The sequence below is a fragment of the Felis catus genome, chromosome F2, assembly GCF_018350175.1.
Source record: "Felis catus isolate Fca126 chromosome F2, F.catus_Fca126_mat1.0, whole genome shotgun sequence".
In the NCBI taxonomy this organism is placed as follows: Eukaryota; Metazoa; Chordata; class Mammalia; order Carnivora; family Felidae; genus Felis; species Felis catus.
Window position 1 is genome coordinate 63,812,608 of NC_058385.1, and position 27,411 is coordinate 63,840,018.

At 37.6% G+C, this 27,411-nt stretch overlaps 1 protein-coding gene across 5 annotated transcripts in view; it reads left to right on the plus strand.

Moving 5' to 3' along the window:
• The window catches only part of COL14A1 (collagen type XIV alpha 1 chain), a 216,241-nt gene that overhangs the window by 48,221 nt on the left and 140,609 nt on the right, over nucleotides 1-27,411 (plus strand). For all 5 annotated transcript variants that reach the window (XM_006943361.4, XM_006943363.5, XM_006943360.4 and 2 more), the window contains exons 6-13: nucleotides 7,603-7,758; nucleotides 8,593-8,712; nucleotides 9,812-9,976; nucleotides 12,994-13,155; nucleotides 21,300-21,451; nucleotides 22,841-22,970; nucleotides 23,653-23,798; nucleotides 26,335-26,464. In XM_006943361.4, coding sequence (XP_006943423.2) covers nucleotides 7,603-7,758; nucleotides 8,593-8,712; nucleotides 9,812-9,976; nucleotides 12,994-13,155; nucleotides 21,300-21,451; nucleotides 22,841-22,970; nucleotides 23,653-23,798; nucleotides 26,335-26,464 — 1,161 coding nt within the window. The remainder of the gene's footprint in view (nucleotides 1-7,602; nucleotides 7,759-8,592; nucleotides 8,713-9,811; nucleotides 9,977-12,993; nucleotides 13,156-21,299; nucleotides 21,452-22,840; nucleotides 22,971-23,652; nucleotides 23,799-26,334; nucleotides 26,465-27,411) is intronic.

The window sequence follows — 27,411 nt, forward strand, 5'->3', positions numbered from 1 at the left end:
GAGGGCTTAACGTTTAGTATCGTGATGTACCTGTCAGATAGGGAGTTGTCATTTTCTCTTGGGGCCCCTTGTCATGCACATCCAGAAGCTGTAGGACCTAAAGGGAATTGCTCCTTTGGATGCTATCTGTGACCTCAGTGTTATGTTTGTGACCTAGCCCATATATTGGGTGCTTTCCTTTTTTTTCTTTTTTCTATGTTTATTTATTTACCGAGAGGGAGAGAGAGAGGGAGAGAGAGAGAGGGAGGGAACAAGTAGGGGAGGGGCAGAAAGAGGGAGAGAGAGAATCCCGAGCAGGCTTTGGGCTGTCAGCACAAAGCCTGATGCAGGGCTCCAACTTTGAAATGTGAGACCATGACCTGAGCAGAAACCAAGAGTTGGTGGCTTAACCCACTGAGCCACCCAGGCACCCCTGGGTGCTTTCCTTTGATTGCAGTTAGCTGCTTGTTTGTTTATTTTTCTTTTTTCTTTTTACACTCCCTGCATTTTCAGAATTGCATTTAGACAAAGACCATGTTAAGCCAAGAGCGGAATTAAAATACATTCAAGAAACCATTTTCCCTGCCCCTTTTCTTTAACTTTAAATACAGTGTGAAGAGCAAAAAAGATTTATTTTACTAAAATAATTAATTACAGAATAATGTTTTAACAATAAAATGATATGTACTTACCTCTTTTAAATGCTGTTTTAAATTACATTTGACTGCAGAGTTTTACACAATATTTACCTGGGCTCCCAGGTGTGTCTGGTTTTCCACCACTTGATTCCTTAACACGTTTTAAGATGCTTAATTTTTGTGTTTTTTTTTCTGATTGGTCTCTCTCCATTTGAGAATGCTGACATCGGTCACATATTTTCCAGTGGAAGGAGATATCATTTGTCATCAGTGCTGAATCTGGGCTATTATTTTTTATTTTTTATTAAAAAAAATTTTTTTTAACGTTTATTTATTTTTGAGACAGAGAGGGACAGAGCTGAACGGGAGAGGGTCAGAGAGAGAGGGAGACACAGAATCCGAAGCAGGCTCCAGGCTCCAAGCTGTCAACACAGAGCCCGACGTGGGACTCGAACTCACGGACCGCGAGATCATGACCTGAGCCAAAGTCAGCTGCTTAACCGACTGAGCCACCCAGGCGCCCCTGGGCTATTATTTTTAATAAGATTTGAACATATTCAAAATTTAATAAAATTTGAATATAGTTTTTAAAAGATTCACTGCAGCAGCTGGAGTTATGTTTGAGATGTGTGACTATTTTTAAAAACATTTTTTAAGTTATTCATTTATTTATTTATTGTGAGAGAGACAGAGACAGTGTGAGTGGGGAAGAGGCAGAGAGAGGGAGACAGAGAATCCCAAGCAGGCTCTGCACTGTCAGCACAGAGCCCGATGCGGGGCTAGAACCCATGAAACCACGAGATTGTGACCCGAGTCAAAAATCAAGAGTCGGATGGTTAACTGACTGAGCCACCCAGGCACCCCAAGATGTGTGATTGTTGAATTTGAGCATGGCAGTTTTAAAACTACCTCCTGTCCCAAGTATTTGATCATTTATCTGCCTCTGGCAGAGACACGCTTATTGGCAAGGTTAAGCATGGCACACACTATATAGCTAGTTCTACCTACGCTAAATTTTTTTTTTTGAGAGACAGAGACAGAGAGTGAGTATGCGCACCCCCATATGTGATTGGGGGAGGGCAGAGAGAGAGGAAGAGAGAATCTTAAGCAGGCTCCGCCCAGTTCGGAGCCCCACCTGGGGCTGTGAGATCATGATCTGAGCCAAAATCAAGAGTCAATCGCTTAACAAACTCAACCACCCAGGCACCCCCCTGGCATCCATATATACTTCTAAAAAGAGAGTATTTTTTATTTTAGTTATTTTTACCTTTGTAAAAAAGATGTCATGCTAATAGCAATCTTTTGGGACTTATTTTTCCCCCACCAAATGTTGCTACCTACCAAAATAGAAGTATGTTGCTAAGATTCATCCAGATTGTTGCATTTCAATATAGCTCATTTATGTTTGCTTTTATATAATATTTCATTATGCCACAGTTATTGGTACACTCTTCTGTTGATGGGCATTTGCATTGTTTTTAGGATTTTGCTATTGCTAACAGTGCTGTTGCCAAACATCTTGCTTCCTGTCGTACACGTGCAAGCATTTCCTTCAGGTATAGAGTTAAGAAGAGAACTACTGGGTGGAAACATAGGCGAATATTCAGCTTTAGAAGGAAACACCCAGACGAGTTCAGGTGGCTCAGTTGGTTAAGTGTCTGACTCTTGATTTTTGTCTCAGGTCAAGATCTCACAGTCCCGAGATGAAGTCCTGTGTCGAGGTCTGTGCTGAGTATGGAGCCTGCTTAAGATTTTCTCTCTCTGCCCTCCCCACCCAACCCCTCCCCCCACCCCGCCTCAACACGTGCACACACACACACTCTCTCTCTCAAAGAAAAAAAAATGTCAAAAAATGTGTTCTGAGGAGCTTGCAACAATTTTCATTTCTACCAGCAAAGTACATATCTTTTCTTATACATAGTATTATTATACATTATTTTTGTCATGTATGCCTTTTTTAAAACTTTTTTTTAGTGTTTATTTAATATTTTTGAGAGAGAGAGAAGGAGAGGGGCAGAGAGAGAGGGAGAGAGAGAATCCTAAGCAGGCTCTGCACTGTCAGCACAGGGCCCGATGTGGGGCTAGAACTCACAAACTATGAGATCATGACCTGAGCTGAAACCAAGAGTCGGATGCTTACCCAACTAAGCTTCCCAGGCACCCCTGTTATGTATGCTTTTTAAGTTGATTTTTTATTAAGATAATTGTAGATTCACAAGAATAATAAGGAATAGTAAAAATCTGTGTACCCTTAATTTCCCTCAGTAGTAACATTTTGCAAAATTACAATACAGTATCACAACCAGCATATTGACATTGATACAATATAGCTGCTCAGATCTCCCCAATTTTACTTATTCATGTGTGTGTGTGTGTGTGTGTGTGTGTGTGTGTGTGTGTTTAGTTCTATGCAGTTTCATCACCTGTAAGTTTGTGTACCCATAACTATAGTCAAGATGCTAAACAATTGTATCATCATAAAGATTCCCATGTTGTCGTTTTAGAACCACATCTACCTCCTTCTCACTCCCACCCTTGACCTTTAACAACCACAAATCAGTCCTCAATTTCTAATTTTTTTTAAATTTAAGAAGTGTTATATAAGTGGAATTGTGAAATAACTAGCCTTTTGGAAGGGGGCTTTTTTCATTCAGGATAATTCCTTGAAGATTAACTTAAGTTGTGTATCAATAGTTCTTTCCTTTTTTTAACTTTTAAAACAATATTTATTTTTGAGAGAGAGAGAGAGAGAGAGAGAGAGAGAGAGAGCGCTAATGGGAGAGGGGCAAAGAGAACAGGGGATAGAGAATCTGAAAGTGGGCTCTGTGCTGAGAGAACCCAATGCATGTCCCGAACCAAGAACTGTGAGATCATGACCTAAACGGAAGTTGGATGCTTAACTGACTGAGCCACCCAGGTGCCCAAGTTCTTTCCTTTTTATTACTGAGTAGTATTACATAGTATGGACCTACCACAGTTTAACCATTAACCTATTGATGGACATCTGGACTAATTTCAGTTTTGGACTATTATTGAATAAAACTGCTATGAACATTTTAATTTAGTTTTTTCTTGTGTGGGTGTCATTTTTGAGTTCTCTGGAATAAATGTCCAAGAGTGCAATTGCTGGGTTGCAGAGTAATTTTATATATATGTGTAAAAGAAACTGCCAAACTGTGGGGTGCCTGGATGGCTCAGTCGGTTGAGCTTCCAACTCTTGATTTCAGCTCAGGTCATGATCTCACAGTTCATGAGTTTGAGCCCCACATTGAGCTCTGTGCTAAGAACACAGAGCTTGCTTCAGATTCTCTCTCTCCCTCTCTTCATCCCTTCCCTGTTTGCATGTTCTCTGTCTCTCAAAATAAGCAAACCGAAAAAAAAAAACTAAGAAAAAATAAAAGAAACTGCCAACCTGTTTTCAGAATCGTTATAACATTTTATATTCCCATGACACAATGTATGTGATCAGTTTCTACACATCCTTGTCAGCATTTATTATTATCACTGTGTTTTATTTTAGCCATTTGATAGGTATGCATAGTGAAATCTCATTGTGGTTTTAATTTGCATTTCCCTGATGGCTGATGATGTTGAATATCTTTTCTTGTCCTTACTTGCCATCAGTATATTCTCTTTGGTGAAATATCTGTTCAAGTATTTTACCAATATTTTAATTGGATTGCTTGGTTGTATTTACTAGTGAGTTTTGAGAGTTCTTTATGTATTCTAGAAACTAATCCTTTGTCAGGTGTGGTTTGCAAATATTTTCTCTGTCCGTAGTTTCTCTTTTACTCTTATTTCCATGGGCTTTCACAGAGTACAAATATTTTATTTTGATGAAGTCAAATTTATTGACTTTTCTTTTTATGGATTTGTACTTTTGGTATCAACTCTAAACATTCTTTTTGTTTGTTTGTTTTTAATGTATTTATTGTCAAGTTGGCTTCCATACGACACTAGTGCTCATCCCAACAAGTGCCCTCCTCAATGCCCATCACCCACTTCCCCTCTCCCCCGCCCCCCATCAACCCTCAGTTTGTTCTTTGTATTTAAGAGTCTCTTAACTCTAAGAATTCTTTATCTTGCTCTACATTCTATTTTGTTCCTAAGTTCTGTAATTTTTACTTTTTACATTTAAGTTGATCTACTTTGAATTTTGATGTAAGTTATGAAGTTTAGGTTAAGTTTTATCTATCTATCTATCTATCTATCTATCTATCCATCTATCATTTATCTATCATTTGTCTATCATCATCATCTATCTGTTGCATGGATGTCCAATCGCTTGAGCACCATCTGTTGAAGTAGTTTTGCACATTTGTATAAAATCATATTTAGATTTAAAATCATAGAGTTGAGCATATGTGTATGAGTCTATTTGTGGCTTTTCTGTCCATTTCATTGACATATGTGTCTATCCCTCTCAAATATCACATGTACTGATTACTATAGCTGTATAGACAATAGGCTCAATATCTGGTAAAATGGTTTCTTCCACTCTCTTCTTTTCTTCATGATTGTTTCAGCTATTCTAGGGTCTATGACTTCCCATATAAATTTTAGAATAAGCTTGTCTATTTCTAAAACAAACAAACAAAACTTTACTGGGATTTTGGTAGGAATCACATTAAGCCTGTAGATCAATTTGAGGATAACTGACATCTCTACTATGTTCAGTTTTTCAGTCCATGAACATGGTAAACCTCTTCATTTATTTATACCTTCTTTTATTTCTCCTATCAATAGTATAATTTTCAGCACACATATTTTGCAAATGCTTTATGTGCAAATATTTCATTATCTTTGGAGAAATTCTAAATGGTATTTATTTTATTATTTTTTCCCACTGAATGAGCACAAATTATATCCCATTGTGATCTTGATTTTTTAATTACTGTGATCACTAATGTAGTTAAATATTTTCTTCATTCATTTACTGTTCACATATATTTCTTATTCTCTATTCTTATTGTCTATTCATGATTTATTTGTTCTCAGTACTGATTCTTTTCCAGTTTCCTATACTGTACTTGTCTACTCCCAGTTGTAACTTGTCTTTTTATTTTCTTTAAGGTGTTTTTGATGAACCACTTTAAAAATTTTAATATCATTAAGTTTATCAATCTTCTAATGTATAGTCAATTAATTTTTTTGCTTGCTTTGGATCCATATAGAATTTATATCTCCAGGTCAAAAAGACTTGAATGAGCTAAATAAATAGAAAATTTTTATTGGAAATAATTGTAAGATAGAAAATACCAGTTTTCATCATCCTCTTCTAAATGAGCAGGGGGAAATTGTTCCTTTTTAAGAAAGACCCTATATACAATGTACCCAAACAATTAATTAAAAAGTAAAACAGTATCCACCAATAGTTTTGGAAATTAAAGAAAAAGAGTCTCCATTTGAAGTTCCCCCATAAAAACTGAGAGAAAGAGATTCTTAAAGCTTCAAAAGATTTTAATTTTCCTTGATTATTTCCAAAAACTAAATTAATTTTTATTCCATGACTTCTGGCAATACTACTATAATATTTCAGTGTAGTAGCTTTGTATTTGGTTATTAAGGAAGGGAGATTTGGTGCCCCAAAATGTAATATATAAACTTTGGATTGAGCTGTTCTGTTGAGCTTTCATAATGAGTATCTGATTATTTCATTGGCAAATACATTTTTTTTTCCCCTTCTGGTAAAAGGATCTAGGTATTCCATGCATATTTATGTCTGGGGGGAAAAGAAAAACAAGATTTTTTTTTTTTAGCATAATGTAGCCTGATAGGCCTAGGGACATATACTGAATTGCCTACTCCAACCATATAGGTTGATTATGTTTCCTCTGGGGGAGAATATATTCAATTTATTCATAATCACTTCTGTGTTTTGGTTTTCATTATATGAAAGTATTTCAAATATTGTTTTATTGTCATTTTAATGTTAGATTACAAACAAAATAGGGATTTACTGGACAATTTCAAGAAGTTGACATGGTCACAAAGAAACATGCACCCACTATTCGTGATTGCCAGTCTTAATATGAACATTGAGCAAAGTTATGCAGCCCATTTGAAAGCACAAACTAGGGTATGAATCAATGCCGCTGAAGGTACTACCAATACTGAAGAACTCTAAGGGTTCTGAAATATACTAAAGATATGTTAGTATCTTGGCTCTGTGACGGTTAGGTGGTGGTTTTCACCTAGTCAAGCACAGACCACCCTCCATCAGACAGCTCTTGCTTTGTCGCAAAGATCACTGCCAGCTGAGAGTTTCCCTGAGTGTAAAGCTCAGAGTGTAGCACTCTGGCCGCAGGGCATCCTTTCCTGGCTCCTTATTCTAAAGCCTGATTGAGCTATTTAAAAAGATAAATTACGAAGTGATTTTTAGGGACAAAATCTTACCGTTACATAGAGACAATATGCGAAAGAATTTGAATTTGGGTGAACTCCTGGGCCCTTTCCCAATTTTCTTCTTCCACAAACCCTCCCTGTGTATCTTTCTTGGATTAAATGCATGGCTGCGACTTTTCCGTGGACTCAGGAAGCCCGTGTTTCTCTTCTATCACTTCCGCCAGCACACTTATCAGCCCAGGAGAGTCGCCTCTCTGCTTTCTGGCCGTCTTCCCATCTGTGCTGACTCTCCCACACTGGTTGCTAAGACCTTTCCTGGAAAGAATCTACAGGCTAAAACCCAAATCTGGATGATTTTTCACAGACAGTACTTTCTAAAATACACAGAAGTCTTGAGTTGCCAGGACGGTGTGAACCTGCCAGTGTTTTGCTAACTATTTCCAGAACATTGGCCCTGCTGCCAGCTGTAACCACAAGTTTTCCTAGTAAGAATGCATTTAAGGGAAGAGTTGTAAAAACATGGTTGCTTTCATAGGAACTTTATTGTGTTCTTAGCACTAAGTTATCTGAAAGGTGTAAAATAGAATCACTCTTTTCAAAGTTCCAGCAGTGATATACTTCTCTGGTTTGTGCTGTGCAGAAGTGAAGTTTTTCTGTGAAACGCCAGCTATCGCTGACATCGTAATCCTGGTTGATGGTTCCTGGAGCATTGGAAGATTCAACTTCAGACTGGTTCGGCTTTTCTTGGAGAACCTGGTTACAGCATTCAATGTGGGCTCAGAGAAGACACGGATTGGTATATGTTCCATTATTAGCAGAATAATGTGTAAATCTGCTAGGAAGCGTCATAAGAGATTTCAAAAATTTTTTACAGAGCGGCTTCCAGAATTCCAGGATCAACTATCATGATATTCCCAAGAGCGCAAGTTTGGATCAATAAATATTTATTCCCACTAATTTATGCTGAATGATGCTGTCACTCAGTTAATCATTAAACACATTTTAATTTCCTAAAAAGTCAAAATCTTCTCTGCCTAATAATAATAACTTTTAAAGTTGCAGCTGGTTTAAGAATTTATCAGGTATAGGCTTTCTTTTTATTTAAAAGAATCAGCTGAATCCAGTGGAATTTTGAACTAAGAAAATTGGAAATTGGAAATAGTCTTATAGTACAAACTAATCTTTGCCAAGTTAATTCCAGCCAAGATAAAAAAAAAACCACAAAAAATGTTATGAATCTTTGAGCAGTATGTCTACTTTATCATATACAGTCTTATAGTTCCACTTTTAAATAGCCATTAAGGAAAGCCATTCCTTTGAGAATAAAAATGAACCAATAAATCTAGACCGTTTATCTACAAATACAATCAGATTTGTTTTTTAAATACCAAGTGCCTAATTAGGTGCTCACTTCTAAATGGCTAGAAAATATGTACATTCCTCCTGCCCCAAGATATGTCCAAACTAATTCCTTAAATTGATGCCAAGAATTCTTTGAAAATACATAGTGAGGCAGAGCAAAAAATTGTTACAAAGATCAGGCCCTTTATTATGCTAGTTTCACGAACAGTCCACTAGATCTTTGAATAACTCATCATTTCTGGGTGGGCTTTCTTATCTTTTTTACCAGGTCTTGCACAGTATAGCGGTGACCCCAGAATAGAATGGCACCTGAATGCCTTTAGCACAAAAGATGAGGTCATCGAAGCTGTCCGGAATCTACCATACAAGGGAGGAAATACATTAACAGGTATGTTCGGTTCAGTTCGTGTTTTGGCAACATACCTTGCCAAAGATTAGTTTCATTATTTCTTTCTGCCACTTTGTAAGGTTTGGCATAGGGCTTCTAAATCAAACTAAAATCTAAACTTCTTAAATGGCTCTTTTCTCAAACTCAGCATTAAGAATTAAAACCCAGACACCCCATTATTTATGCTGTATGAACATAATATCCCCAGAATGGTTTGGCTGGGCCAGAAGGAGACAGAATGATCCTGAAGGCTGACAGTCTTTGCCAGCTGTTCTAGCTTTTGCCATTCATTCGCTTCTTTTCACCTGTTTTCTCCTCCAACCACCCCTTCATTTAAACAAAAACAAATTTCTACCTTATTTTCAAGGAAGGTATTTTCTTTGGCCTTGTTTTGCCATAAGTAGTTATCATAAAAATATTTGTGAATCTTTGGCTCACTGGTATTTTTGATAAAAAAGGAGTGTAAGAATATTGAGATAATTATTCCAGCCACAGAGGTTGTCACAGGTTTTAACCTTGGTACACGCTATTTTCTTCTATAGACGCACAACGTACATGATTGTTTTAAACAGTATTGATGCTGTCAGTGGCTTTTAAGTAAACTGTTGAAATCTTGATAATTTCTTTGCCAATCTGAGGCATAATCTTTTTGTTAATACAACAGAAAACTTTATTAAACATAAATCTGATAACAATATTGCAGTATTTCTTTTTTTTTTTTTTCTGGATGAAAAGTGTCCCACTCAAAAGTCAGGAATTCAATGATCATTTTGGATCTGTCCCCACTATTCCTGAAAAAAGAGAGAAAGAGAATCTCTGGTTCTTCAGCCCAACGTGTATTGGCCATGAATTTAATATTCTTTATAAATGCTAGTTACTGAAATGATGGAGTATTCAGTTATTTGTCTTACCTCTATTCTGGTGTTATATTTTTCATCAGATCTGTTGAGTAAAGAGTCATTGTAAACGGGAAGATGAAAGTTCATATCTAGTAAAATATTCTTGTAGCTCAATAAGTTATTCATCTTATCGTTGTATTTTGCAGAATTGGAAGGCTTTTTATTAGAGATGGTTGGTGTGTGTTTATTTTTCCCCCCAGGTCTTGCTTTGAACTACATTTTTGAGAACAGCTTTAAACCAGAAGCAGGAGCAAGGACTGGAGTGTCCAAAATTGGCATTTTAATCACAGATGGCAAATCCCAAGATGACATTATCCCACCATCCAGAAACCTTCGTGAATCCGGCGTAGAACTGTTTGCCATAGGTATGTGCTATTCATGGTCCTGTTTCCACCATGGCCACAGACACACAACCACTTAAAACAATATATAATGCAAAGTGCACTTCACTGAAAGCCAGAAGACCTGGCTAGTTTCTACTCCTGGCTCTAGGGGGAGCCAGTCTTGTGATCTGAGCCCAGTTTGATTCCATGTAAGATGGAAGTGGTGGGAACTTTCATGCGCCCTACAGTGCAAGGCTCTCTGGGTGAGATACCGTCGATACAGTGTTGTGAAAAGCAGCAAGTGGAATGCAAAAGTTAGGCACATGTTTGTTAGCTTTTAGTTAGTGACGGCTTGATCTTTAAACCGCTTGATGCAGGTCTTTTCTCTGGTAGTATAGGGAGAAACCAGTTCACTGTTTTCGCGGAATTAAAGTCCCACAGCTCTTTAGTAAGCAGGAAGTTCTAGCTATGCAGTATTATTTCTTTATAAGGTATCATTCTGATGGAAAAGGAGACATATGGCACACATTCAGAATAACTGCAAAACATTTAGATGATGTCACTGCTCTTGATTAAAATGTTTACGTTCTCTTTGGCAGCAGCAAGGTCTTTTACTAAGTAGAGACCAAGCAAAACAAAGCAAAATAAAATACAGTAAAACGAGGCAAAACAAAATCCCCAAACAAGCAAAAATTCCTCTGACCCATTCCTAGATTTTCTACTGGAAATTGGTTTAAAGAGTGTTCCATTCAAGAAGTTTGTGTATCAGCCATTGTGGTGGGTGCTGGGGCGCAGAGATGAGCCGTGCAAAATCCTTACAAGACAAATTCCTTCCAAGTCATCATGACCTTTTCATCTCTTTTCCAAGCTGTTTGCAACAAACTATTTAGTTTGGAAAGGTGAGAGAGAGAAGAGATTTGGGGCTATCTTCCCCAGAATATACATGTTGTTGTTGTCAGGGTTTTCTTTTTTCCTAGAATATTCTGTTTCTTCCCTTTTTTTTTTTTTCTTTTGAGAGAGAGGGAGAGAGAGAATGTGCACACATGCATGAGCGAGCAAGGACCAGAGACAGGGAGAGAGAGAATCCCAAGCAGACTCCATGCTGTCAGCACAGAGCTCTACATGGGGTTCAAGCTCATGAAGGAACTGTGAGATTGTGACCTGAGCCTGACACCAAGAGTCAGATACTTAACCACTGAGCCACCCAGGCGCCCCTCCCTGAAATATTCTTATATAAATACAAACTTGTTGGTTTTACCTAAATGCCATCAAAAGCTTTATTGACATGAAGCTCATTGTCTCTTCATGCACTCAGTGTTATTTTGTTCCTGTGGACACAGATCCAACTGTACATTTTTAAAACATTTTTGTTAATTTTTTTTAATGCTTATTTTTGAGAGAGAGGGGTGGGGAGGGGCAGAGAGAGGGGGAAAGAGAGAATCCCAAGCAGGCCCCACACTGTCAGTGCAGAGCCTGACATGGGGCTCGAACCCACAAACCGTGAGATCATGACCTGAGCTGAAACCAAGAATCAGACGCTTAATACGCTGAGCCACCCAGGTACCCCAGCTATACATTTTAGAAGCTTTTGTTGAAGTCCTTCAGGCAAGAGACATCAGAGAAATTTACTTAATTTTTATTTTTTATTTTATCCTTTTGTCCAACAGAGGAAATCCTTTTGGATGACCAACTAATGGGGTTAATTTATGTGTTTAGTCTCCATCCTGTTGTCTTATTGGTAATGAATGCATGAGTTTTTAAACAAAACTTTCAGTGACCTCATACAGATGTGATTTGGGCTTTTTCTCTGGAAATTACCTGGAAATCATTAGTATGTATTATCTTATAACCCTCTGAAGCAAATAGCTTGGAGACAGCCAGCACTTTGTCACTTAATATGCCAAGGTTGGAGAATAAATTACATGGTACAGCCAGGCATCTAAGAAGTAATTCATGGTGCCCTAGGTAATCTCTCTTCCTTGCTTCCACAGTACCTTTTTTTAAAGAAAGTATACTTAGATGATTACAGTGACAGGGATTTATAAAGAAAGGCTCCTTGTTTGCTGAAGACTGGGGAAGAGAAATCTTCCTCCGCACCCATAAAACCCAACCCTATGCCCACGTTTTCTATTTATGCTTCCACTTACTCATTTTAATGTGTCGTCTTCTGAGAAGCAGCATGAGAAAGTGGTTACGGGCACATGACTTTGGATCTAGACTACCTGGGAATCCCAACTGTCCACTGACTGGTGTGTTTCCTTAAGCAAGCTAATTAACCCCTCTGGGTGTCAGTTTACTGATTCATACAATGGGAGAAACAATAGTGCCAGACTCCTAGGGTTGGTTGTGGGGATTAAATATGTTCATGTAAATGAAACACTGCAGTTCCCAGCATAGAGCAGGTACACTCGAAGTGTTAGCATCCGCTGCTAAGAAAGACTGGAAAAGTTGCATGGGGGCTGAGGATTTTCTGTCCCCCTCTGTTCCCTGCTGCATTCTAAACACCCAGCACTGGGCTTGACTTGTAGCAATGGAATTTCACAAACACTGTGGGAGAACCAGAGCTTCCCTATTTGCATTATTAAAATTGCAGTGGTTTCTAGTCAGCCAGTTGTACTTAAATATGTTAAAAAATTGTTTTGCCCCCAAGCTTTCCCTTAATGCTATATAATAATACTATAAATAATCAGAACGGTTCCTTTATGTATATAATTTTTATTCCAATAGTAGCTCTCAATTTAAGTAAACTTATTTTATAGAAATTTAAACCTAAGGTTTTGATAGTTCAGAAAGCTGGCTTAATTACTGTTGCTTTGGCAATATTTATGCAAGACAAATGTTAATTTCACTAATACATCTTCTTGCTAAGATATACCGAACAAAATTAGGATATAATCATTTAAAAGAGATTCTGAAGGTGACTTTTACAAAACACTCTAACATAAGATGCACCTCTTTAAAGTAGCAGATGCTTTGATTGCAGCAGTGGGGGGCACTGATGGCTGGTGTTTCAAATGGGGCATGAATGTCACGACCCTCCCTGTTGTCCTCCACACAAGGGGTGAAAAACGCAGATGAGAATGAACTGCGGGAGATTGCCTCTGAACCAGACAGCACTCACGTGTACAATGTCGCTGAATTTGACCTGATGCACACAGTTGTGGAGAGCCTGACGAGGACAGTCTGCTCCCGGGTAGAAGAACAGGACAGGGAGATCAAAGGTAAAACAAGGAACAGAGGGCGGTCATTCTATGCATGTGGATATTACCCTGTGCAAAAGTCTATCATGGATTATGAAAATTCTTACCATTTTTTTATGTTGACTTTCTAAAAGAGTCCTTTATTCCCTTAAGACGTGAATCATCAGAGTAGAAAAGGGAATATACTGACATCCCACTGAGAGAGGAATAGTTTAACCACTAGATAATTTTCTCCATGGTGTTGCATTTAGACCATCATGTTTGTTTGCTTTTTTTAACTAAGCTTTGGGTTTTGAGATAATTGTACATTTATATAAAGTTTTAAGAAAGAATGTAGAGAGAGATCACGTATACTTTACCATTTCCCCTTACGGTAACGTAACAAAAGTACAATACAATATCCCAGTCAGGATACTAGCATTGATAGCCACAACACAGAACATTTCCATCACCATGGAGATCATTCCTGTTGTCCTTTTATGGCCACATTCACTTATCCCTCCCCACAACCTCTCCCTCACCCCTGACAACCACTAATCGGTTCTCCATCTCTAAATGTTTTCCATTTTGAAATGACATAAATGGAGTTATGCGGTATATAATCTTTGGGGACTGACTTTTTTCCTTCAGGATAATTCCTGGCCATTCATCTTGCTTGTTGCATGTATCAGTAGCTCTTTCCTTTTTACTGTTGTGTCATATTCCAGGGTACAGATGGACCACAGTCTGTTTAACCATGAACACATTGAAAGACATCTGAGTGGTCTCTATTTTTGGCTGTTAGAAACAGAGCTGCTATGAACATTCATGTATAGGTTCTTGTATGAACATAAGTTTTCTTTTCTGTGGGATAGTGCCCAGGACTGCATTTGCTGCACCATATTGTAGAACCATGTTTAGTTTAGCTTAGTTTTAGTTAAGAAACTGCCAAACTATTTTCCAGAGTGGCCGCAGCATTCTACATTCCCACCAGCAATATATGAGTGATTATGTTTCTGTGCATTGTCACCAATATTTGCTGTTGTTACTATATTTTATTTTGGGCATTCTGATAGGTGTGTGGTGATATTTCACTGTGGTTTTCACTTGCATTCCCCCGATGACTAATGAAGTTGGACATCTTTCCACATGCTTATTTTGCATCTGTATTTGCTCTTTGCTTGTTCATGTCTTTTGCCCATTTTCTAGTTAGACGTGTGAGTGTGTGTGCATGTGTATGTCTAGTTTTTAACTGTTGAGTTTTGAGAATTCTTCATTTATATTTTAGGTACTTATCCTTTGTTAGATATGTGGTTTGTTAACTATTTTCCCCCAATCTGTAGCTTGTCCTTTCATCCTTTTAACAAGGTCTTTTGCAGAGCAAAAGTTTTAAATTTTAATGACGTCCAGTTTATCAATTTTTCATTTTATGGTTATTGCTTTTGGTATCAAACCTAAGGATTCTTGGCCATAAATCGTAAAAATCCCCCTTTGTATTTTTATTCTAAAAGTTTAATGTTTTACATTTAAGTCCATGATCTGAGTTAAATTTTTTAAAAGATTTGAAGTTTAGTTCAAGGCTTTTTTTTTTTTTTTTGCCTATCAACGTGCAATTACTCCAGCACTACTTAGTGAAAATGCTCCGTTTCTGCTGCTGAATTGCTTTGTACCTTTGTCAAGTATCAGGCAGATCTGTGTGGGTTATATCTGGGTTCTCTAATCTGCTTGTTTGAATCTATGAGTCTAACCCTTTTCTAATATCATACAATCTTGATTTACTGGAGCTCCAGAAGTCTTGAGATTGAACAGACTGTGTTCTCCCTCTCGATTCTTCTGTTTCAAAATTGTTTTCACTGTTTTACTTTCTTTACCTTTCTATATAAGTGTGAGAAGAATCTTTTTTTTTAATTAAAAACATTTTTTTACTGCTTATTTATTTTTGAGAGACAGAGACACGGTATGAGCGGGGGAGGGGTAGAGAGAGAGAGAGAGGGAAACACAGAATCTGAAGCATGCTTCAGGCCCTGAGCTGTCAGCACAGAGCCCGAGGCAGGGCTTGAACCCACCAATGGTGAGATCATGACCTGAGCCAAAGTCAGAGATTTAACCAACTGAAGCACCCAGGTGCTCCAAATGTGAGAAAAATCTTTATCCTACAAAAAATCTTGTTGGGATTTTGTTTGGAATTGCATTAAATCAATTCTCAATTAATATGAGAAGAATTGACATCCTTCCTGTGTTGATTCTTCCAGTCCTCAAACTTGGTAAGTCCTTCCATTTGTTTAGATGTTCTTTGATTTCTTCGTCAGCATTTTATAATTCTCAGAATACAGGTTCTATACAGATTTTGGTCTATGTACATCTAAGTGTTTCAGTTTATTTTGAGTGATTTTTATTGTATTTTATTTTTTAATTTGGTATCCACATGTTCATTGCCAGTATATACAGATCCAATTATATTTTTGTATGTTTGTTTTGTATCCTATGATCTTGTTATTTGAACTTGCTAATTAATCCTAGGTGTTTTTTTTTCTCTCTAGATTTTCAGGAATTGTGTATTTAGGAAATAAATCATACCCTTCACAAATAGGGATAGTTTTATTTCTGTGGTTTTTATCTCTGTGCTTTTTATTTTCTTGCCTTATTTCACTGGCTAAAATTTCCAGCACTGTGATGACTAGGAGTGATGAGATGAACATCTTTGCCTTATTCCTCATCTGGGGAGGAGAATTTCTGCTTTTCAAGGAATTAGTTCATTCCATAGAATTTATAGAATGTAGGTGTGGAGAGTTATTCATAGTATTCCCTTATTATTTATGTCTGCAGGGTCTATAGTTTTTCCCCCGATATAGGTAATTTTTGTGTTCTCTCTCTCTCTCATTTTTTCCTTTTTCAGGCTTGCTAGAAGTTTGTTCTTAAATGAAAAAACAAGAACTTTTCAGAGAACTGCCTCTTGGTTTCATTGATTTTCTCCGTTTTTCTTCTGTTTTTAATTTCATTGATCTTCTCTTATTTTTCTTATTTTCTTTCTTTTACTGGTTTTGAGTTCATCGTGCTCATACTTTTCTAGATCGTTGAGGTGAGAACTTAAATTACTGATTTGAGACGTTTCCTCTTTTCTAATGTAATTAGTTACATGGGATAATTTTCCTTCTCAGCACGCTATAGAAGAGCTCAACAAATTTCAATATTTTGTATTTTCATTTTCATTCATTTCAAAATATTTTTTGATCTTCTTTGACATGTCCTCTCCGACTCATTGATTATTTAGAAGTGGTTGTTTATAGTTTCACAGTGCTTGCATGTTTTTCTATTACCTGTCTGTGATTAGTTTCTAGTTTGATTTCATTGTCATTAGAGAACATTCTCTATGTGATTTTTACTGTTTTAAATTTTCCGATTTGTGTTTTATGGCCTAGAATGTGGTTTATCTTGGTACATGCTCTGTGGGTACGTGAAAAGGGTGTGTATTCTGCTGTTGTCATGTACAATGTTCTATAAGTTTTGACTGGATCCCGTTGGTTGATGGTCTTGTTGAGTTCTATATCCTTGTTAATTTTTCTGTCTAGTCATCTTATCAATGGTTGAGGGAGAGATGTTGAAGTCTCCATCTATAATTATGGATTTGTCTATTTCTTCTTTCAGTTCCATGGGTTTTACTTTATATATATTGCAGCTTGTTGTTTGGTGCACACATATTTAGGATGCTATGTTTTCTTGGTGGATTAGCCATTTATCATTATGTAATGTCCTCTTGCCTTTACTAATTTTCTTTGTTATGAAGTCTGATATTAATATATTTGTCTGATATTAATATAGCCATGCCTATTTCCTTTTGATTAATGTTTACATGATACAACTTTTAAAATCCGTTTATGTTCAACCTACCTATATCATATTTGAAGTGAATTTCATGTAGACATATGGTCATATGTTTTAATCCACTCTGATAACCTCTTCCTTTTAATTGGTATGTTTAGGCAGTTTCCATTAATGTAATTACTGATATATTTGGGTTTAGGCCTGATATTTATTTGTTGGTTTTTTTTTTTCTTATTTTTTCTCTCTGGTTTTCATTTCTCTGTGCTCCTTATCTTTTTTTCCCTGTGGGTTTCTTATAGTTCTTAGAACTCTGTTTTTGTGTATTCATAGTGTTTTTTTTTTTTTCTGGAATTTCTTCATATGGCTTTTTTAGTGGTTGTTCTAGGTATGATGTTATATATACATATAAATTATTCCAGTCTGCCTGTGTTGACATTTGGCATTTTGAGTGAGGTGTAGTTATTTATTACCTCTTTTCAAGTTCCTTTATCACACCTGTGTATAATATAATTGGCTTCAATGTTTCCTCTCTATATCTTCAGAACTGCATCAGAAAATATTGTAATTCCTTAACTATAAAACATAACTTAGGAAACTCAAAAAGAGAAGTAAAGTATATCTATCCATATTTTTATGCCCTCATTCTTTCTTCCTTTCTGTGGCCTCAGGATTCTTTCTTTTCATTATTGGGTTTTTTTTTTTTTTTCTATTTAAAGAACTTCCTTTAACTCATTCTTTTAGGATAGGTCTGTTGGTGGAAAATCCTCTGATTATTAATTTTATTTCATCTGAGAATGCGTTGATTTTCTCTTCATCCTTGAAAGCTATGTGTGCTAGATATAAAGTTTGGGATGGACAGCTCTTTTGTTTTAATACTTGAACAATGTGCCACTTCCTTCTGGCCTGCATGGTTTCTTTTTTTTTTTTTTTTTTTTGGTATAGATTTATATTTATTGACATGGAAATATATCTATGGCACTGTGGAGCTTTTTTTTTTTTTCTTGGAATTTTTTTTTAGTGTTTACTTTTTTTTTTTATATATGAAATTTATTGACAAATTGGTTTCCATACAACACCCAGTGCTCATCCCAAAAGGTGCCCTCCTCAATACCCATCACCCACCCTCTCCTCCCTCCCACCCCCCATCAACCCTCAGTTTGTTCTCAGTTTTTAACAGTCTCTTATGCTTTGGCTCTCTCCCACTCTAACCTCTTTTTTTTTTTTTTCCTTCCCCTCCCCCATGGGTTCCTGTTAAGTTTCTCAGGATCCACATAAGAGTGAAACCATATGGTATCTGTCTTTCTCTGTATGGCTTATTTCACTTAGCATCACACTCTCCAGTTCCATCCACATTGCTACAAAAGGCCATATTTCATTTTTTCTCATTGCCACGTAATATTCCATTGTGTATATAAACCACAATTTCTTTATCCATTCATCAGTTGATGGACATTTAGGCTCTTTCCATAATTTGGCTATTGTTGAGAGTGCTGCTATGAACATTGGGGTACAAGTGGCCCTATGCATCAGTACTCCTGTATCCCTTGGATAAATTCCTAGCAGTGCTATTGCTGGGTCATAGGGTAGGTCTATTTTTAATTTTCTGAGGAACCTCCACACTGCTTTCCAGAGCGGCTGCACCAATTTGCATTCCCACCAACAGTGCAAGAGGGTTCCCGTTTCTCCACATCCTCTCCAGCATCTATAGTCTCCTGATTTGTTCATTTTGGCCACTCTGACTGGCGTGAGGTGATACCTGAGTGTGGTTTTGATTTGTATTTCCCTGATGAGGAGCGACGCTGAACACCTTTTCATGTGCCTGTTGGCCATCCGGATGTCTTCTTTAGAGAAGTGTCTATTCATGTTTTCTGCCCATTTCTTCACTGGGTTATTTGTTTTTCGGGTGTGAAGTTTGGTGAGCTCTTTATAGATTTTGGATACTAGCCCTTTGTCCGATATGTCATTTACGAATATCTTTTCCCATTCCGTTGGTTGCCTTTTAGTTTTGTTGGTTGTTTCCTTTGCTGTGCAGAAGCTTTTTATCTTCATAAGGTCCCAGTAATTCACTTTTGCTTTTAATTCCCTTGCCTTTGGGGATGTGTCGAGTAAGAGATTGCTACGGCTGAGGTCAGAGAGGTCTTTTCCTGCTTTCTCCTCTAAGGTTTTGATGGTTTCCTGTCTCACATTTAGGTCCTTTATCCATTTTGAGTTTATTTTTGTGAATGGTGTGAGAAAGTGGTCTAGTTTCAACCTTCTGCATGTTGTTGTCCAGTTCTCCCAGCACCATTTGTTAAAGAGGCTGTCTTTTTTCCATTGGATGTTCTTTCCTGCTTTGTCAAAGATGAGTTGGCCATACGTTTGTGGGTCTAGTTCTGGGGTTTCTATTCTATTCCATTGGTCTATGTGTCTGTTTTTGTGCCATGGCCTGCATGGTTTCTGATGAGGAATCTGCTGTGACTAGAATTTCCCACCACCATAGATAAGGTGTCATTTTGCCCCTGTGGCTCCTAAGATTTTTCTTTTGAGTTTAGTTTTCAGAAGTTTGGTTGTGGTATGTCTTGGTGTCAGTTTCAATGGTCATTTTGGGGGGTACCCTTATTTCCTTGAATCTGTAGTTTATTTATTTATTTATTTTGCCAAATTTGGGAAATTTTCAGGCATTATTTCTTCAAGTACTGATTCACCGCTAGATGTCCTCTGACACCATCCCAGAGGGGACAGGGAGTGGTGTTTCAATACTAGTAGGTGGGGTTGGAAGTCCAGGCTCTTCATATGGTCTCCACTGATATCACAGATGGGGGTGTGGTGGAAAGATTTGTTACCACCTGTCAGGGGTGATTATCTCTCTTCCCCACTTGACCTTTTCTCACATGGCTCTGGCTGTGGGCTGGGAGAGGGAGAATGTTGGGGCACGCCATTACAGCCAAGAAAGTTGGAAGTGTTGGCTACCCACTTAGTAGCCTTTGCTGACATGAATAGGGGTGGGGCCACAGGTTTTTTGTGTTGTATTTGTCGAGAATAGAACAGTTATTGCCTGAAATTTTTCTGTCTTGGCAGGCTGACCCTTTTCTTGTCCTTTGGCTGGAGAGAGCAGGCTTTGTTGGGGCTTTTTTTTTTTTTTGTCTGTATCTATTGGTGTTTCTAGGTTGCTGGATTCTTTAGTTCCATGTGTAGGACATATGAGGTGAAAGGAAAACTCAGGAACTCATCACTGTAGTATTCCTTGGGTCCTGCCATCCCTTATTTGCCATCCCACATACAAGGTTGTGATCTGAGAAGAGGGTGATATCCATAGCCTCCTTTGAGAATTTGGTTTTATATCCTGCTTTCATTGTATCCAGGGTGTGGAATGATTCTATTTGGCTACATGTCTTCCATCATTCCTCTTTCCCTGGACCAGATCTCTTGGCACTAGGTTGGACAGCCAAGCGGTAGTTTCTTGAACACATTTTTCTGAGTATCTTAATGAGACTACTTTAGAGACCGACTTTTCCCACAAAAAAAAAACTCTGCATGTGGTTCTTGATAGAGCATATAATATAGTTCCCAACCACAGTTAAGTGTTCGATAACTATGGTTTCCTCCCCCCCCCCATCATTATTCTGGTTACTAAAGTCCCTAGATGGTAAGAAATCCTAAAGGTCAAGGACTTTTAAATTTACATGTCCCAAATCTTTTATAGAATCATTTGTTTTAACATGTATATAATACACACAGAATGCTAATATAGTGTCTAGCTATATTAGCTAGACTGAGCTTTCAGTATATGTTAGTTGCCTTTTCTTCTCTTTTTACTTTCAGATACTGATCATTTGTTGAATTGAAGTCTTTGGAAAAGACTGTACCCCTTGATGCTTAAAAATATAGACACTTAGGTCAAAAACTCAAGTACCAATCTCAGCTCTGATATTTACTAATTGTGAGAGTTGGTCATTATTTAACTTCATTGTACCTTGGTTTTCTCTCGTACCAAATGGAAACAATAATAGTAACTATTAGAGTTAAATAAAATAATACTTCTAAAGAACTCAAGAGAGTACCTTTAGATACACACATGCTCAATCAATGTTGTGTGTTTTTTTTTTAATTGTTATATAGCAATGTCTTTAAGAAAGTATTTTGGAGTCAAGGCCTGGCTTATTTAAGTCCATATTCTCAGAACCTAGCATAGTGATTGGTACATATCAGGCACTTAAATGTTTCAGTGTTTCATACGTCAGAATGAATAATTGAATCAACTTGGCTAGAAATGAAATATTAGAGGTAGCATGAAACCAATAGGCATTTCTAACTAATGGGGTTTCCTGGGTACATAAGAAGTAACTTTGGGAAAGAGGTTCACTTTATGTGTTTCTCTACTCTAGCGTCAGCCCTTGCCACCATTGGGCCGCCTACACAGCTGATTACTTCTGAAGTCACTGCCAGGAGCTTTATGGTTAACTGGACTCACGCCCCAGGAAAAGTGGAAAAATACAGAGTCGTGTATTATCCTGCCAGGGGCGGAAAACCAGACGAGGTAATAAGGAGACGATATTTTCAAACCATTATTTTCATTCCCTCTAGTCTTCCACTGTAGTGAGGACAAGACAGAAATGCATATATGAGGAGATGATTCTGTCACAAACATTTAAAATTCTTTGGACTGAAGTACATTTGCATGTGTCCACTTTGTTCTCCCGTCTCTCTGGTTATGGCATTTATACCTTCTCCTCCCACCTCTGTCAAATAACCCTCGGGGCTGGTCATGTGTTCATTTCTAACATGACTTATTTTGACTTTTCTTCTTTGTAAAATCAATACGTTCTAAGGCAGAAGGAATCAGTAGTTAATTACGTGGCCAGAGCTCCTTTTTGCTATTCATGTATTCCTTCTACTTTGGGAGTGGTCTGAACTTTCTGTACGTTCCAAATTATGTGGTCATATCGTCCTCCAGGGTTTGGGATTTCCTAGACATTTGTGGAAAGATTAGTGCCATAGAGAAGCCACAGTGAAGTATCTGTAGCCAGATTTTTTCATGGTTTGGCCATCACAGGAGAGAATACCTATTGCCAGATGACTGGGTCTTTCCCATTTCCTACGTTTGACACAGTAGTCACAGGGAATATGTTAAAATGTGATGAAATTTCCCTTTCTTGCTTTCTTTTTGAAGTGCTGACCTTAACCTTTTGTTGTTCCAACCTCTGATTGACCTCAACGTGTCTCACAATTTTTTATGTATTATGGCAGGATTTTTAATTTTTTTCTTGAATGTTAGAGAAGTAGATCTGGGAGATTTAAATCATCTGGACCCCCCCCCCCCCATGAAAAGTGCTTCCAGTGGTTCTTTTTCATGACTACTAAATCACTTAAATGCTTCCCAAAACTCCATGGAAAAATATCACACGTCAACTGTTTTAAATAGAGGTGGTTAGGATAACAGTTAGCCAGGGAAAGACACTCTCCGTCGGGTATGGATTACTAAGGGACTTTTGGATATATTCCATGAAAGGTGCCTCGCTTCACATAGGAATTCAAGGAGAATTAACTGCCACAGTGGAAAAGAGGATGTGGCACAAGTAAGAAAATATTTAATGAGGGTCGCCTGGGTGGCTTAGTCAGTTAAGGGTCCAACTTTGGCTCAGGCCACGATATCGCAATTTGTGAGTTCAAGCCCCACGTCAGGCTCTGTGCTGACAGCTCAGAATTTGGAGCCTGCCTCGGATTCTGTGTCTCCCTCTCTCTCTGCCCCTCGCCTGCTTGCACTCTGTCTCTCTCTGTCTCCAAAATAAATAAACCTTTAAAAAAATAAAAAAAAATTAATGAAACATTCTTGCTAGAGATATTTTGCTGTTTGGTTTCAATTCTGCATGTCAATTCAATTCAATTCAATTTCATATTCTCGTTCCTTGAACTGTTCTTTGATCAGGTGGTGGTGGATGGAAGCGTATCTTCTACGGTGTTGAAAAATTTAATGTCTTTAACTGAATATCAGATAGCAGTCTTCGCAATATATGCTCACACGGCTAGTGAAGGCCTGCGGGGAACTGAAACCACACGTATGTATTGAACGTCTGACTTTGTATGGCGTTGCTTCAGTGGCCTTTCCTAAACTGGAATGCCTCTCAGGTTGTCCTGATGGCCATCCTGAATCAAAGTCATAGAAAATAATAGCGGTGCCATACGTGGTATTGGCCCATCCTGTAATTGCACTTGGCAGGTGCTGCCTATTGAGAGGGATATCATAAAACTTGGGTATGTTTAGGTGGTTAAGGGTGCAATACATGTATTAACTCAACAAATGTTTGGTGAATGTGTATTATGAACTAATTTAACTGCTGACTCATTCACGTCTCTTCACTGTCTCTGATTGAATGCGTTGTTGACGGGTATCTATTCACTCATATATTTGTTCATTCAACCACCCATTCTGTCATTTACTAAGTGACATGACTGTTTTTAATTGCTGCTTCATGTCAGACTCTATGCTTGGTGATGGGTATAAAATAATGGTCAGAAGAGTCTCCTTGCTCTTGACTGGCTCCCAGAGAAATGTGCCCATCACTGTAGTGGGTTATAAGAAACTAGAAGATGTTGTTTCTGCTTTTAAACATTCACTGTGTTTTCCCTCTCAGAAGGGGTTTGCATGGCTGTACGAACATATTTAAGGATGAGTATCATCTGAAAAATAAGCAAGCACGCTGATAAATGGCAGAGGATTAAAAAAAAATTATCTTGCAGTTGCTTTACCCATGGCTTCTGACCTTGAACTGTACGATGTGACTGAGAATAGTCTGAGGGTAAAATGGAATGCAGTGCCCGGAGCCTCAGGATACCTGATCCTCTATGCTCCTCTCACAGAAGGTCTGGCTGGGGATGAAAAAGAGGTAAACACATGCTGTCTACTAGAGTCCCAGAATCTTTGACTTCCTGAAAATGGATTTTTTAATTATAAAAATTTAATGTATAATACTTAGAAAATTCACATTAGTAAAAAGGGGAAAAAAATCACCTGTAATCCTGCCACCTAGAAATCGCTATTGTTAACATTTACTTAAGTCCTTTTCAATGCCTTTTTAAACACAGCAAATGGGAATGGTTTTGTAGTCTTCTGTTTTCATTTTGTTTATTGTGAATACCTTTTCATACCATTAGAGAATATTTTATATGTTCCTTTTAAACGGTTGGTTCGTTGGTTTGTACCAGGTCATGTTTAATTAATTGCATGTTATTGGACATTTAGATAATGTGTTGTATAAATATGCTTTTGTGATCATTCTTAACACGTAACTTCGCAAGGTTGTCAGATTATTTCCTTAGGATACATTTGTAGAAACAGAGTTTCTTTTTTCAAATGGCATGCAAATTATTAAGGCTTATGCTAAGCATTAGCAAATGATTCTAGAGAAATTTGTTATAGTTTATATTGCTATATGCAATTCACAAATGGCTATTTCCCTCTATGTTCACTGACTAGAAACTTTTTCTTACCAATTTGAGAAGTAGAAAATGTATTGCATTGGTATGGATTATTTTTTTTTGCATGTATTCCATTTTAAATGTTGAATTTTGACTTCCAAATGATTTAGTCTTTGTTTTTAATTTATAGGGAATGATGACTATAATATAGATATTCAAGGAATAAAGAGGAAATGTCTGTAACACTTGGGAGTGTGAGACCAGGCAGATAGAGTGATTAATAGGGGGGAGTTCAGAACTCAAGTCTTTGATATTGTCTAACCATTGTCTTTAACATTGCCTCTGGCGACAGAAATGTTTAGGACGAAAAATGTGGTGAATCTGAGTATCAGGAACAGAGCATTGGTGACATGTGGGTTTTTTCTTATTTCCAGGGCTTAGACAGCTTTACTTCATTTGGATTTAATGTTGATCTGAATTATTTTGGCAGAAGGGAGACTTCAAAAATGATGCTAGAAAGATGATCAGCTTCACCAAGAAGGAAAAAAATAAGAAAGAAAGGAAATACCAGTTCACACCCAGTAGATTAGCAAACAGTTTTTAAAGTCTAATAATAACTGCATATTAGTGAGTGTACAGGAAACAGAATCATTCATGTAAATTGGTATGCAAATTGGTACAGCTGCTTGGAGAATAATTTGAAATAATATCATCAAGTTGAAGATATGTACCATTTTTTTAGGAATATATCTTAAGGAAACCTCCTGCAAGGCTTTTTTTGGATGTAAGCACTTGGTCAGAACAGAATGTTGCAAACGACCAACATGTTCATCAATAGAGGAATGGAAAATAGCAACATATTTATACAAACAAATACCATAAAAAATATAAATATCATCTCTGTCCCCTTATATCAATGTGGATAAACATAGCATTGACAGAGAAAAAAATTGCAAAAAATTATGTTCACATGGTTCCATTTATGTACATAGTTAAACACACAGAACTATATATTATTTACAGATATAAACACAGTAGAAGTAAAAAACTGGATCAGTAAGATGCATCTCATCCCTAGGGTGGAGGTAGTGAACAGAAAGAACGAGACAGAACTTTGTTTTTATCTGAATATATTAGCTCTTTTTAAAATAAGATCGGAAGTCAATATGACAAAATGTTCCTATCTATTAAATTTGAGTGGTGGGTGGAGGGTGAATTATATTCTTTTCTCCACATTTATTTTCTATATGTTGAAATACTTCGACATTAAAATTTCTAATTTGACAATAACATTGGCAGTTGTGTGGCTGGAGACTGACTATGGAGATATTTTTCTTTCTTCCAAAACAAAAAAAAAACCATGCTGTGATGCACTTGTCACACTGCTGAGAATGTTGGCTAGTTTCTTTGACTTCAAGGGTCAGAAAAATCATTCTGGAATCAAAAAGCAAATTGCAACATTGGAGGTCAAGGTGGGTTGATTGTTGATCTCTTCTGAATCCTGGGAGAAAACTGCGATCCCAAGTGCACGGGCCCCTTTGTTGAATGGAGCGACAAAACTGGTCCAGTTCAATCAGGCTTGAGGCAAACACTGGGCACCCAGCCTAGGGAGTGGTTAGAATTAGCCAGTGGTGAGAGGTGCCCACTTGGCTGTGTCCCCAGCTTGCTTAGAGCTTATACTCTTTCTAGACAACATTTGTGACTCAGTTCCACCCACACTCCTTTGAGGACTAAATTTTTGACACTGTTATCCTCTCTGAGATTACTACTTGTCCAGATGTAAAGAGTTATCCTAAAACAGCACGGGTGGTACATTCATTTTTGTATGGTCCCGTGGCATCTGTTCCTAATATAAAGTGACACAAGACAGTGAAAAATTATGACTGAACCCTGTCTGAATAAGGGGTTGCAAGGAGACAAAATTCTCACCTGAACTCAGTTGCACTCTGATCACCAGGAGTGGTGCACACTGGCAAATGATCTGATAACGTGTGTTTTTTTCAGATGAAAATTGGAGAGACCCACACAGATATTGAATTGAGTGGGTTGTTGCCCAATACGGAATACACGGTTACAGTTTATGCTATGTTTGGAGAAGAGGCCAGCGATCCTGTTACGGGCCAAGAAACGACATGTGAGCAATTCAATTGTTCAGAAGAAATGCTGTAATAAAAACCCAAATAAATGTTGGGATTCTAAATTGGAAATACTGGTTTAAGTTGAGACTTCTTAAGATCTAATTGTAACTTAAGAAAATGTAAATTTTATGTAGGGGAAGGAAATGTACTAGTTGATTAAAAAAAAGGAGGGGGCAGTCCTAAAAAGTGATGTCCCTGCGTACCTGTTCCTAGGACGGGCATTGTTTTTTTTGGTTGTTATCAAAAAAATTTTTTTTAACATTTATTTATTTTTGAAAGACAGAGAGACAGAGTATGAGTAGGGGAGGGCCAGAAAGAGAGGGAGACACAGAATCTGAAGCAGGTTCCAGGCTCTGAGCTGTCAGCACAGAGCCTGTTGCAGGTCTCAAACTCACAAACCGTGAGATCATGACCTGAGCAGAAGTTGGATGTTCAACCAACTGAGCCACCCAGGCACCCTGAGGACTGGCATTTTTAATGCAGTAAAGAAACTAGACATTGTTCCACCATGCTGCTGTTTTTAACTGGACTCCAGAAAATTTTAGAGCAAAGTGTGCACAAGTCTTGAAATAATTCTATTGCTTTTCTCTCTCCTATACTTTCTCTCCAACCCCTTAAGTATTAAGAGAGTCACTAAGTTCTATAAGCTCTTTAATGACAAATAATCAACGAGTATTGAATTAATGAAAATAATCGGCCTTTGGGGTGAGGAAGCATTATACTTTGTGGCTATGGCTGACAACCATGGTTATTTGTCTTCTAGGTTTTTTTTCTGCTGGCCCTTTCAGCACTATGTCACAGGCTCTCACATCAATGATCAATTGCCTGGGTTAAACTCTAATTGCTCTTCTGCTCCAACTGCGACTTTGGCCAAGTTACCTCAATCTTATGACCTATATAATGGGGATGTTGTAATCTCTTTGCAGTCTATTGTCAGGGTTTA